This window comes from Solea solea, chromosome 20, assembly GCF_958295425.1.
Source record: "Solea solea chromosome 20, fSolSol10.1, whole genome shotgun sequence".
Classification (NCBI taxonomy): domain Eukaryota; kingdom Metazoa; phylum Chordata; class Actinopteri; order Pleuronectiformes; family Soleidae; genus Solea; species Solea solea.
Genome location: NC_081153.1, coordinates 14536747 through 14551855, shown reverse-complemented (window position 1 = coordinate 14551855; position 15109 = coordinate 14536747). Strand labels below are relative to the sequence as shown.

Here is a 15109-nt window from a genome sequence, read left to right as displayed (position 1 = left end):
AGAGGACAGGTCATGTGACAAGTGAGTGCAGCATTTACAGGCAGATCAAACATTAATGTTGTGGAGGATCATGTGAATGTGGGAGCATACATTTATATGAAGTATGTCACAGGCAATGAAGATTAAACTTCATTCATTCATTCATTATCTACTGCTTTGTCAAAATTGAGGCATCAAATATCAGATTTTTTATTTATTTAAGTGAGTAAATGCTCTTAATTTCACACAAATATCTACTCATGTGTATATTCTTCACATGATTGACATGTGGCCCTACACTACCACGCCTCCATTTTAACACACAAGAAAAGTTTAAAAGTAACAACGATTTATTTCATACATAAGATTTCATTAAAAGATCAAAATAGGGATGCACGATATTACCGGCACGATATCGGTATCGGCAGATATTGGCTTTAAAATAGTATTATTAACGATAAACACACCGATGAATAACTAATGACTAAAATAGTAGGCTGAAAAAGCTGCTACCTCCTTGACTTCTATGCTAGCGCCTCCGACAGCTGTAATATTTTTGTTGCTTATTTAATTTTGCACAATAGAGATATTTTATATCCACATCTGCTGCGACATTTGGATGAAGAATATTGTGTTCATTTGACGACAGAAGAGACTAAACAACCTCTGCAGTTGGGCGACAATGAAATATGTATATATATATATCGATATCGGTATCAGTTATCGGCCCAGGCACTTGTGGTATATCGGGTAAAAGTCTAATATGGCGCATCCCTACATCAAAACATCCTAAAGCTTATACCATAACAGTCAAAGGCCATTAACACAACACTCAGTCAGTCTCGTCCTTATTACGGGCAGGTTAAGGTGCACTGAATGTCATTAGAGTAAATGACCGTGTAAGTTAAGTCCACTAATGGGTGACTGCCTGCTAATGGTCGGCTGATTGATGGAAATAGTGAACAGAGTGAAAGCAGACCATTAAATAACATGCAAAGAAGAGCAAGGTGGGAAGAGCGGGGAGAACGGGCAATTTAGAGATGACAAGTCAGGTTAAGGAAGAGAGAGAGCAAGTGTCCATTACCTAAAGTACAGTAGGAGGAGGAGGAGGAGGAGGAGAGATTATGGGATAGCTATTAAGGTGAGTGGATTGTGGCTGAGACTTCCTGCGCAGTCAACAACACCTGAATCCTCGCACCTGCGCTCCTCGCTGTCAGTGCCTCCCGTGGCAAACATAACAATAGCACGTGAGCACATGCAGATGCACTACGTGAGCGGTTGTGTGTGTGTGTGTGTGTGTGTGTGTGTGTGTGTGAGAGAGAGAGAGGCGAGGTTTTACCAGTATGAAGAGGCCTTGATTGGCAAACTTCTGGTGTTCAGGGATGGTGGAGAACACAGACAACACCAAGCAGCTGAAAACCAGCAGAAATCTGAAACACACACACACACACACACACATATATAGAGTCAATAAACACATTACAAAATACACACAATAGAAATAAGAAGCCTTACATTAATCCCTTAAGAGAAGGGCGCAAATGAACAAAATAAAAGTCATTACAATATGCCTTGTTCACGCTCTGAATGATTAACCAACTGAGAAAAAGTCAATTATAAATAAACAGGAAGAAATGTGTTGATCCATGACCAAACGAAAACTCAGCACGCTCACTAATATTCTTAGTTGGCATAAGAATCACAAGAATGGAACCAAATTCAGTTGTGTCTGTATCTGTATGCAAGTAAACTGACATAAAGCCAAACACAGTGGAAGTAAAACATTCGAAGCATCAATGTATAAACATTGTGTTGTTATTTATATACCTTATTTATGTTTACATAATATTTACATATCATAATATCTTTTTGTTTTACTACTTAGATATAATAGACAGACACTTAACATTGTGATAAACATAAAAACTGCAAGTGAGACTTTAAAATCTATCTTAAATGTAGCTAAAACAAATGTTTTGGTTTTTTTTATTAGAATTATTTAATATGATCTGTTGTCTATGTTTGAGTTTTGTCTTCTTCTCCTTGGCCTTTGCGGTTTTCTACGTTTTTATAGACCTGTGAATGTGAGATGTTGCTGGGGTTTTTATGCGTTTCTATTTATTTATTTATTTACTTATTATGTTTTATGTCATTTTACTGTCACTGTGCAGCATGTTGGGCAACTGTGATGTTTTTAAATGTGCTCTATAAACACACACTTTTCACCTGTGGAACAGACGACAGTGAATCTCTGCCGTGACAGCAATGACCGCGCCGCAGACATGATAGCCACTTCAGTTTGAGAACTACTCCAGAATAAAAAGCAACATAAATTTTCCTAAGTTGTCGTATGTTCTCGGCGCTCTCAAGTTCATATAAACACTTCTCTTCAGCCAAACGGAGACGTGACGAGAAGTCTCCGCACTGTCGCCCTCGATAATCAGGTGCAGGACAAGACGGACGTGAGCATAATTTACACTTTCTGCTCAGCAAAGCACTTGAAAGCAGTTCTGTGAGAGTGCAGTTCTCTCTGAAAGACTAAAGACGACGCGTACAGTAAAAACAATCACGTTAGGTAAGACACGCAACTAAAAAGAACTATGTTCCCACTAATGAGGTAACCACCCCGCCATGTCCCTCTTCATCTGTGGAAAAAGTTATTGTTAGATGTTGTTTCAGTGGATGTGTCTATGGCAAGGTTAAAAAGAGCTTTAGTGTTCAGGAGACAGCAGAAGAGATTATACGTATTAACTTATCTCTTTTTATTTAGTAGCTATTGGTCAGAAACAGGAGAATAGAGAGTGGTGATAAAGAGTAACGGTGAACACATTTGATGTAACAAAATGTCAAAAAGTATAATTACTCTAAAACTGTACAAGTTCTGATCTACATTTTTTAAATTTCTCATATTTGTCTCATATCTTAATGTAAAGTATCCCAGTAAAACGACTAAACTTATTAATTTGCCATTATTCCTCACGTACGACACCTTTAAAGCGGCTCAGCGAAAAGAACCAAAGCACCCGAACAAAGGATCTACGACCGCAGATCAATTGCAAGAGGACAGACTGTACAAAACATAAAATTAGAGCCGAGAGACATGAGGCAGAAAAGAGTTGCACGCAGACGCACAGTGACGCTGCCTGTTCTCTGTGCCATGTGAATCCAGTGAGATGGGATAAGCCAGGTGGCAGCTGCATGTCCAGCTGGTCCACATGTCAGAGACCAAAGTTAGAGAGCACTTGTTGGACACTAAACTGATTCTTGTGGCCTCGCACAGACGTCCCCTTTCAACACGATAAGTAAAACCAAAAGCATCTCACTGGAAAAAGCTGCTTGAAATTGTGAATAATGAAGCAAACACTGGAAATATCGGACTGAAAGAAAGAGAGGAAATGTGGAATACACAAACAGAAGACCACATTCATCAGTATTGATTGAACAGAGGAGGAAACAATAAGAAAGACCTGCACCCTCAGGGTCCAATCAGTTGAGTAACCAAGTGAAATGATATACTATATGTAACCTTGCATCAGCTTTACACCACTAATGACAGAGGACAACAGGAAGGAAGGACGTGAGGGGTGTCCAGGACGCTGTGGATGTTTCCTGCAACTTAGAGACGGCTGTTCTGAAAAGTCTGGTATCTGTTGTCACTTCATAGAGTGCATGGTGTCAATAATCAGGAATAGACAACAGAGTCGACTTAAGATGGCCAGATAGACACTGGACACCAAGTGTGACGAGTGTGAAAAGTGTGAACAGTCTTAATTACTACTGTACGCTTCCTCAGCGCAGTGATGTGTGCAAGGAGGAGAGTTTGTGATCACACCACAGTGGAGTCGCTCGGAAAAACGCACTTTGGATGGCTTTCCACAAACAATGCATTTCAGTCGTTCGTCAACAGAGCAATATGCTGACTAACGCGGCTGTCTTTTTCCCCTCAACTGACTGAAACCACTGTATGGCTTTCAATAAGAAGGAGATGCACTGGGGCAGCATCTCAGGTGCTTTATGACAGGAAACACGTTACAGCACAGATAGCCGGATCGACAGCTTGGCAGTTTTCACAAAATGCCGACACAACATTCCCGCACAGAAGTGAGTTTTCAGAGCAACTCTGCATTTACCTGGAAACAATCCCCGATATACAGTAAAAAACAAAAAAATGCCGCCAACGCGGCTCGCCGTGCCTGTGTGCAGCCAGTGTGCATAAACAAAGAGTAGATTTTTGTAGGGTGTCACGTAACGAAAGCTCAGCTCATCCAGACCACAAACTACAAACAGACCTCAAATCACACATGACACACGGCTGTAAAATACCACTCACCCCCATCTATGTTCAAGTCCTCCACTCAAGTAAATGCTGCTCTGTAGGCTTTAATAATCAAGCGACACTGAATATATGTATACAGTATGACCAGTGCTTTTAAAGGTACAGGAGGCAGGATATTTTGGGCGCTATCGATCAATTATTCCATAACAACCTTTTAGACCAGACCTCTGTACCTCCAATATGTCTTTGACTTAGACTTTGACCAATCAGAGGACAGCTCAGAGAGAAGAAGGCAGCAGTATGACATCATGTATGCCAACTAGGGATGGGAAGGTACCACTTTTTTGTGTCCAATACCAATACTGATATAAAAAAACTCTATCTACCGATACAGATAATTTGTCCAATACAGTCAATTTAGACCATTTATGAACTATGAAGCTGTTAACAACCATTTCAAAGACATAATTCCCCAACTGTATAACAAATGTTGTTGTTTTATTTACATTTTTTACAGTGTGTGCCGAGTGAAACATGAGATACAAAGGATTTTTGTATTTTTTTCTATCGGATTTTGCATTTTTATCTTTCCGATATCCGATCTAGAGATTTATACATCAATGTTTAAAGAGAAAAATCCACCAAATAGTTCTCAAGAGGACATCAAAAGAAGCTCAGACTTGTGCGGTTTACAGTTCTGCATCAATTGGAAAAACATCAAGTCGAACATTCATTATTTGGGATGTAGAGAGGAGACAAAGTGAACATCATAATCGGAGGCGTCATCACAAGATAGTGTAGATGCAGCACTTGTAAAAAGACAGACATTGGTTGATAAAAGTCAGGCCCGCTGGAGGTTTACTGCAAGGCTGTCTGTGTTAATAATGGCTGCAGAACTTCTTTAGAAAGGATAATGCATGCTCTGCTATATACACAAAGTTTTCTTCAAGATCTGACCGAGAGTCATTTGTCTCACGGACGCAAGAGAATCAAGAAAGATGCAAGCAAGAAAGAAAGAAGTACAGTACAGTAAAGTAGAGTACCTCTCCTTTAAAACAATAACTGATCACTGTTACAAACCACATGCCTTTGTTTATACTGTATAAAGTGCACATATACTCTGGCTGAAGGCATGTAAAGCTCCAGAGGGCTATTGGGCTGCTGGTGAGGCAGACAACAAACAAATGCACAGCAGGCTGCAGGGCGAGCTGACTGCTTGTAATGTACGTTGAACTGGGTGCTCTTACTGCTGTTTTCCTGTAAACTTATAAGTGAAAAGGAAGATCTCACATTACTGAAAATACTGAAGTGAGATAAACAGCTATTACCAGTGCTAATAAACATATATGACACTGTGTAGAGGCTACATTACACCGTGTGAGGTCAGCACTCAGTCGGACAGAGAGAGGCAGAGCAGGAATGTGGGAGAATGCACATTTTATTCAATCTTCGCTGGATGATAAAGCAGCTATCAGTTTCACATAACAGAGGAGGCGAGGAGGGGGGGGGGGGGAGAGAGGCTTTGTCACCATGATGAAGACAACAGGGAGGAAAGATGTACAGAAACAGAGGAAAGTCACATAAAAGGTGTCAAGATTTATAGATTTCAAATGATACTGGTAAATGAGTGAAAATCTAGAAAAGGAAAGGGAGAAGAACAGGTAACAGATGATGTTAGACATTAAGGGAAAGAGCCATAAGTCATGTCATGTTACCTCTACCCGTATGTGTAGATTTGCAGGTGTATGTGTGTGTGTGTGTGCGCGGCGTCAACCTAGATCAATCGTGACCTAACAACAACTTTCAGGCATTGACCTGCAATCTGTGCACATGCTGCAGGTGCACAAATACACAAACAAAAAAAGAGAGCACATGCACAGTCCAATTATTGAACGCTCACTTACAGCGACATGCACGGGTAAACACGCGGATGTGCTTAAACAAATGCACACAGGAGTTTAGCACATGAAATGTATTTATAGCAGAGAGTCTGACGGACACACGCGTGTCATGTGATGTCAAATGTCACCTTGGTAACGAAGAACTTCACACCTTTGCTGTGTCTACAGAGGTGTAACCACAACATGCAGGCCACAGCAAAGCAGCTAAGAAACGAAAGATGAAGAAAAGAAAACGACTGCGTCCCATTCAGAGAGGAGTAAAGACAGGAGAAAGGTGAGGTAGCAGAGCGAGAAAGAGGAGTGAGAGTATCGTCAGCTGAGAAAGAGGAGGGAGGGAGAGGAGGAAGAGAGGAAAGGTGGAAACAGGAGAAAGATATTAATAGTGTTTCCCTCTCCTTAAATAGCGACTGCAGACAAAATGTGTGCAGGTAGTGTGCAGAGCACAGCTAACGCAGCACAACTCAAGCTGGCCAATCTTACGACCCGTTAGTTAGCCACTCCCACTTCTTCTTCTTCTTCTTCTTCTGGGACAGCAGAACTTTCAAGGCAGGGACAAAAATATAGAAACAACACACACACAAACAAACAAGGGATGAAAAGTGCTTTTTCACAAGGAAAGAAGCTGAGTGAGCATTTCAGAAGCTCTAGTAACGCCCGGGGGGGAGGGAGAGGGGAGAGGGGAGCGAGGGGGGACACATCGGAGTGTTGTGGAACAACAAGAGGAATGTGTTTGTTTTCCAACGAATGCCACAACCTCCAGGAAAAAAAAAAGTGACGTGACAGGATAAATTATTAACATAACGGAGAGAGACACACTCGTGTAATGAGTGTCGGTCACACTGCTCAGAAAAGGTGCAACCTTGGCAGTTTGCATCACAAGTGACGCTTCAGCACAAATAATGTTCTTTATAAACATATACAGAGTTCTTCCTAACACCACCGTAGCTCACACACACACCACCACCACCACCGAGACACGTCCACTGCTCAGCAAAACAAACACACACACACACGCTCGACAAAGAGCCACAGATTGCTACACTGTTCCAATGTCTGTCGTCAGATGATGCATTTCAAACAGAGTGACGGTTTGCACTGATACATTTTCCAAGCTGGTGAATGTCACAACCACACACACACACACAGGTTTGTGCAGCTATTCTTTTTAGGACAATACATGACTTCCATTCATTTTGAACGCCTTAGCCTTAACCTTAACCTTAACCATAACCATAACCATAACCACGGAAAGGCTCAGAAATAAGGTTGTGTCTCATAACGACCTGGTTTTCAACTACTGATCCTGACAAGGTCAGTGATTATCCTCAAGAGGTAACAAATACACACACGCTCTCTTAGATACACACACAGCCAGTGTTATATCACATCATAATTGAGTGCTTTGTTCCAAGTATTTGATTCATTGAAACAGTCTCTTTTGTTGCGTCACCACTTAGGACGTCTTTCCTTTCCCTGGACCTAAATAACAGAGTAGCAATGTCCTGACCTCTGAGCACTCAGTCACTGCAGAATCACACAAAAAGTGATGCAAAAGTGATGCGAAAATCAATCTACTAAATTATTTTGAAACAGATGTCATGATTTTGGGGATTTATCGGTAATAAAGATCTCAGCGAGGGGCTTTAAAATGTGGGAAAAATCTTTGGATTCCAAATGACACTTTTATTGATAGTTTTCTTTCGGATCTGGCTGTCTCCAAGAGCTCATAGTTCCAAGGCATTATCCCAAATGTTGGGAGTAATTAGACCACAAGAGGGAGAGAAAACACTCTAGAGCAAACTTATATTCTTAATCCTGGTCCCACTGTATAAACTATCCAAACAATACACCAACTTAACTATCAGAGATGTAAAAACGACATTCATATATCTATCTATGGCCTATCCCAGCATGCATTTCTTGAACGGAAGGGTCCACCTTGACGATCTATCACAATGGACCTTGGAACAGTAAGTCACAGATTGGACTCTAAGCGGCATTGGTTTGGCCGGAAACTTTAAGCAATGACTAACTGGAGGCTCTAAATTTATGTTAATACTAACAAAGTATCAGAGAAAATACAGAGCGCAAGGTCTGTAAGAATCTTCTTGAAACGAGCGACACATTAGTCCACAAATATCAGGAAAATGTCAATTCCGACCTAGAGAAATAAACTTCCACTTGTTTTTCTGGAGCCTCACTGACACATGTCTTTACAGATATGTGGTGTGGTCGGTTAGTGACTAGAGAAATATGTGTGGTCACATAATGGAGTGAAATTAAAGTTGCACCACATATTGGAAAGGATAAATGCCTGGGCGAGACCGTGAAAGTGACCTTGTTGGCGGTGATTCGACCTGGTGGGAATATGTTTTTCACAACATAAGGACAGCGCGTTGCAAAATTGTTCTCGTTATTTTTAGTAAATGTACAAAGTCAATCAAGGAGAGGCTTCAAAAACTACATCATGTGTGACTTATAGACAAAATACATCTTTTTCACGTCATCATCATCATCCCCAATGACTTTATTATTATTGTGCTTTTCCACGATAAAGTTGCAGCACGGCTTGACTCTACTGGGTTTTTTTTTGCTTTTCCATTAGCGATAGTACCCGGTGCTTTTTTAGCACCTGCTCTGTCGAGGTTCCAAGCAAACGGAGCCGTCAGAGAGCGTCGTCACCGGAAGAGTCATGAACACAACGTACGACACACCGACTGTGACACACAGATTGTGAGCCAATATTTGGAATGAACTGAGTCTAATGATTCAGTACACTGAAAGTAACAGCCTTGCTCGTCACTATAGCTTCTGTCACGTATAAAACAGCATCTCTGCAGTTTCGTGCAGTCCTGCTATGGCAAACCGGCCTACGTTGAGGAGGTACTATAGCAATGGAAAACGACGTGCCTGATACCAAACCGAGTAGAGTCGAGCCGAGTAGTGCTAGAACTGTATAGTAGAAAAGCGCCATTAGATGCAAAAATAGACACTATGCCGCTATGCCGAGTTGTTGCCTGCCAAGAACTGCATGCCCATCGCACTTACACATGTGAATTCCCGTTGCACAAAAATAAACATTATGGTGGTAATTTAGCTATACATTTACTATGGCAAATTATTTGGGCATAGTAAAAGACAAAAAAACGAAAAACAGTCAGAAAGAGTCTTTCTTTCTTTCTTTCTTTCTTTCCAACTTCCAAGTGTGAATGAAGTCAATGCTTGAGTCCGAGTCTAAGTGCAAGTCATCAGTGCTTGAGTCGGAGACAAGGCGAGACAATAGGCACACATAGACATAATGCATTCCCTAACACCAAGTGTTTTGTGCCTTCAGAGCACTCATTAGAGTGCTGCACCTTCACCTAACCCTAAACCCAAACTTCCCTCACTACAAGCCCTTTAAAGTTGTGAGGACCAACCGAAATGACCTCACAAGGTCAAAATGTGCTCACAAAGACAAATTAAAACGTGTGTGTCCTCACAGCCTATCACAGACAGGCACATGGACACACACACACACACACACACACACACACAGCCTCACACTGCAGCCCAACACACACCCATCCAGAGGATGCGCTCCATTGTCTCTCATTGCTGCTCTTTGCTGCTTATGGACTTATGGAGTGAAGAGTACTATACAGAGCAGGGAGACCGGGGTGAAGGCAAAATGCTGAGATAGCGCTGACATTTAGCTGTGGCAAGCCTATTAGCACAGAGTCTGCAAATCCTTTACTCGGTGTATCAGCTGCTATTTCATACGGCCGTGTGCTTGTATAATATCAGTCAGTTGGAGAAGAGTCACAGCTGATAGTGAGGATAACAGACGTGAGGCAGAAAAGACCATGTGACACGTTTGCACTGAAGAGCTTTGAAACTTAAACCAAAAAATGTCCCAGTGAAAGTCAGGTCGCAGTCATGTGACTTCTCAGAGGTTTATTGGAGGTGAAACGCCCCAAGACCCAAAACACACAAACAGCTTGCACTATTTTACCCCCCTCCTTGACGAGGGGCTACGACTGGATTTCCGGCCAATCATCATTACTCTGTGACAGGTCTAATCCTGTTACCATGGCAGCGGGGATCTCTGGTGATGGATTACAGGGGGTCAGAGGCAGCTCTCCGCGATTAAGAAACAACAAAATAGCACAGTGACTGTAACATTTGAACTTGGGGTAATAGGATTGCCCCCGAATTTGAGGCAAGGGGTGTGAGAATGTGAGCAGGGGTCACACACAACCCCGGTGGTCAGCAGATCTTGAAAAGGACCTAATATATATGACACAATGGTCAGTGTAATGTTAAGACTAGTGTTACTAATAGCGAGGGTTGAGGTCATTTAAAGCACTGTGGGAAAATGATCTACGTTCCCATCTGAGTTGGGTATTGCCACACTTTGTGCAGATCTACAGTATTACTGTAACTGTCAGACGATATTTCAGGGGGGATAATCAACAGTGACACACAGCTTCTAAATTAGTAGCTTTGTTTTTGAAAAATATGTGGTTATATTTAGTTAAATATTTACTTTATAAAACACCACAAACAGGATACAAAGTGTATGCGTATAAATTCTTTTGAAATAAAAAATGATTTTTTTGTGTTTCTCATTATTCATAGGTGCAGAATTGTGTAGCAGTGGCACAACTTGCCGAGTGCGAGTCTACATGCGGCGCTGTATCTCTGTATAAGCTAGTGCGTATTGATACAGTTTCCTGTTGACCTTTTACGTCACAGATAAATGCGACTGGCGAGATGGACGTAGAGATGGATCGTGCTGTGGTTGTAAAGCATAAATCTCATCTCCTCATCAGTCCAAAAGTGGCTCTACCTCGTAGCTTTCGCTCAAGCCGACGCCATCGTGTTGTTTGTTCTATTCCGGCAACAGTACTGGAGTTTGTACACCGGCTCCTTCTACTTCCAGGTCAAAGACCGGGTAAGACATTTTGGTGCATGTGCAGAACTCCAAGACCGACTCCCGTCCGACTAACGCCAGTCCGACTACGTGTATACATGCAGGAGTAATCAGACTGTGAATCACATTATCCAGGTATGTTAGTCCGAATAAGACTAGCTCAATTTTGGTCAGACTAACATGTTTACATGATATTAAGAAAACCACATTATTGTCTTAGAATCTAAAATCGAAAATATAAAATAAGATCGGACTTTTAACACGCATGTAAGCACACTGAATGCCACACAGGAGGGTTTTCAGCAGGAACCAAAGAAAGGCAAGAGTCATTTTCAATTTTAAACTTAAAACACAGAACACAAACTTCAATGTTTCCTTCACCGGGTCCACTACTGCACAGACAAAGAGAGGTTGATTAGTGAACTCACCCCAGCTGAGCTAATCAACACACCTGCTGCTGCCCCTGCTGAGCCAGCTCTGCCCCGCCTCTCTCCTACAGATGTGTGCCCAAACCACGCCCACCTCCACAAATGGCATTGGGGGATTTATTTGTACAAAATATTTAATCTGTTGTATGCCATAAACTCTACCTTTTTTTTCCGTAGAAAACGTGTTCATAGGCTCCGCAGCACTACCTCTATGTCAGCTCTCCTTTTGGACCCCATGGCCCTGAGATGGCGGTTTCTTCTTTGACGATGACCCCTCAGGTGGTAGCCACTGATAGGCAGCAGCTAGTTTTGTGCCGAGGACCTAGAGTCCGCCTTGCTATCTGTGTGCTATCGTTATCTTAGCTGTTATTAGAGGGAGAAGCTGTGTAACCGCTCAGACCAGTGACAGAGCCGCTATCCCTGCCTGTCTGTGTTTCTCTGTGTGTTTGTATATCTGTCAATCTGGATGAGTTATGTGTCATTTTTAAATTCAGAGTCCAGAGCCATGAGAAAGATTTTGTATCGCCCTCCCACACGAGTATACTACACTTGCAGGGGCTGTGACAGTTTCCAAAAGCACTTTCTGACCTAAACCCATAAGTTGCGTCCATGTAACATATTTATAGATGGTTGAACGTAGGAACGAAAGTTCACCTGCTGCTTTAAAAACATGTCTTTTTTTCCAGTATGGAAGGCCAAGTTGTTTGACGTTATCATTTGCTGTTGAAAGTTAATTTATCTTGTCAAGCAAACTAACTCTTCCTTTAACTAGCACTTTCTTTTAAATAAAGATCATTTCAATTAAATTCATAGCACTTAGAGTTATTGATTATCTGTACTATTAAGTTTGCCAGTCACCTTTACATTGAAATTCACTCAAAAGTATTTGAAATAACAATATTACACTTTGTTTTCTCTGTTTCTCAGTTTGGTGTGGATTACTTGACAGCACAAAACCATACTTTAATACATTACAGTTTTCAAGTATTGGTAAAGTACTGGTCTTTTAAAGGGGGGGTGGCGGATCTCACTTTCACTCAGAACTTTCAGACATGAGTTTGATGAATGTTGAGCAATTGGACAAAGTTCACAGTCAGTTAAGACACTAAATAACTGTCAGTTTCATTTTGTAATGACGTGTATGAATTGTCATGACAGTTGGTCTTGACCTTGTGGTGGGGTATCATAGTTTAAAGTAAATATAATTACATATAATTAAATGACGCATGTTTTCTCTGTATGTTCTGCTGATTTTGTCTTGTTTTGTTTTGTAGGACGAAGGCTATACTACGATACTCCTCACACGCTGCTGTGTCTTTTTATAGTAAGGAGCACTGAAAAAAAACATTGCACCATGCTGACTCATTTCAACAACACACAAAAAAAAAGAAAGAAATGAGCTGTTTCGCTTTATCACTCAGTACAAACTGTTGACCCGTGTTCACTGACTCAGTACAGCAAAGGAAGTGTTTCTCAACGCGTGGACTTAGCCTTCTGTTTGCCTAAATTTTGGGTCATAAATATCTCATGCTTGTACAGTGGAGTGTTATTTTTCCCTCTGACACACATCCCCCTGTGGACAAACAAAAACATGAATCGGGACAAAGAGCATTCATTCATCCACGTTTATCCTCTCTGTCCAGATACCAAGTTCCTCCTCAACGTTACAGGGTTTTACTCAAACAAAACTCCCACGGAGGTCAAGATTTGCTTTCCAGTGATCAGAATCGCGACAGAAAATCATTTTTCTACATGTACCCACATCCTGCTCACACACTCTCCTACATTTACATAACATTTTGGCCTTGTGCCTCTCATTTAGCCTCTTTTCCACCCTCAACCTAACTTACACTCTCTCTTTACACCACTCCGACTTCAGAACTGTCTTTTCTAAACCTATTACTTGATTCAACTGTTATATATCTGCTCCTGGTCTCTCTCTTCTGTCTCTAACTCACCTCCCTCTTTTCATTTCTCTCATTTTTCCTTTCACCCCCACCGGTCGAGGCAGATGGCCGCTAAAAGGAGTGCTCATTGTGTAAACTGTTGTGTTTCGCTTCTCTCTATAATATTGAAAAGGTTTCTGCCTGTCAATGTTCACTGCCTTGAGATAATGCATGATGTGATCTGGCACTATACAAATAAAATTGAATTGAATAGAGCAGCTAAAGCAGAGCCAGTGCCAGAGTGCTCGTAGGCCTCCTTGACACGGCCTGCCTCCCTTTTTACCTAATTATAGCCAATTAGTTGACAGTTCCAGGGAAGGCACTGGCAGATGAGCACACAGAGATAATACTCGTCTGAATTATTCATCCTTCTACCGGACTTCTCCCTACATCCATGACTGTCCTGCGCTCTGATTTTCCTATTGTTGCTATTTTCACCCGTAAAGGCCAGGGTGACAGTCCTCCTTTAAAAAAATAGCTTGAACAAAGTGCGCTAAAAGTGTTGGCAACTTTTTCAAAAGGGCACAAACCATTGTCGTATGAACTGATGGTGTCAGCTCCGCATGACTGTGTTTCTCAGAATAGCAGTGTTTAGATCAGGGTTTCTCAATCATGGGCCGTTTCACAATGTGCATACTTCTCTGGAATTTAGGGCTGTAAAGTCCCGGTCGACTGGTCGATTTATGAGTCGATACGTTCTGGTTCGACTCAGATTCTGATAAGTCGACTTTTTTCCGTGTTAATTTCATACAGTCTATGGTTAATTTGGTTTCATCTGGAGGAATGTACCAAGTACTAATGGGGGAGTTTTCAGAGCACCCCTGTTCCACAGGTAACAGCGTGTCTTCAGAGAACACCCTCCTTGTTTTCAGTATTTTGGATTAGCCCAACATTTTTTTGTAAAAAATGCAATGAAGCACACAAAACGATTCAGAGGTGAAGACTATAGCTCAAAAAATCACGGTCATTCAGCAGTTTGACGCGATAACCACTTCACTCGCCCCTGAGCCGCTACTGTATACACACAAGCGCTCCCTCAGTCAGGTCTGATAGTTTTGCCGTTTTCAGATGAAGTACGCAGCACACAAATAACGTTATACAGTTTCGGTTCATGAAGACCAAACAGAGGCAGAATAATAACGTCAACAACAACAACAACAACAAAACTCACTAAAAGTGACGTACTGCAGCTTTAACTGCAGGACAAAAAAATACATGCTATTAGGGGAGAGAGTAGGCGTGTCAGATTTAAAAAAATGTTGGACAGATACATCAGTTATTTTCTCCGCAGAGACGTCCATCTGTGGCTGATGCAACTCTCTGAGGAATGAAATGAGAAGTTTGAAACCCAGCTCACTTTCTCACTTCCACATGCTTGGCTTATGACTGTGTGAAGTGGCATGTTTGTTTTTTCAGCCTCAAAAAACAACACTGTGCACTAGCCAAACTCATGCCTTTACGTTTACCAAGAGTCATTGATTTATATATATATATTTGATTATATAGCAAGCACATTTTTTTGAGCACGACTAAATGCCCTAAGTTTATGGCTAAGTGTGTGCACTGTGGGACAGAGGACACTGCTCTGATATCACAGGAAACCATGTGGTCTGGCAGCTGGGGGTCAAAATGCTTGATCGAGCAACGATAAGTAGCAAAGACGA

At 41.6% G+C, this 15109-nt stretch overlaps 1 protein-coding gene across 5 annotated transcripts in view; it reads right to left on the bottom strand.

Moving 5' to 3' along the window:
• LOC131447727 (potassium voltage-gated channel subfamily KQT member 4) overlaps positions 1-15109 on the bottom strand; it is a 40979-nt gene that overhangs the window by 13668 nt on the left and 12202 nt on the right. For all 5 annotated transcript variants that reach the window (XM_058619713.1, XM_058619714.1, XM_058619716.1 and 2 more), the window contains exon 2: positions 1319-1409. In XM_058619713.1, coding sequence (XP_058475696.1) covers positions 1319-1409 — 91 coding nt within the window. The remainder of the gene's footprint in view (positions 1-1318; positions 1410-15109) is intronic.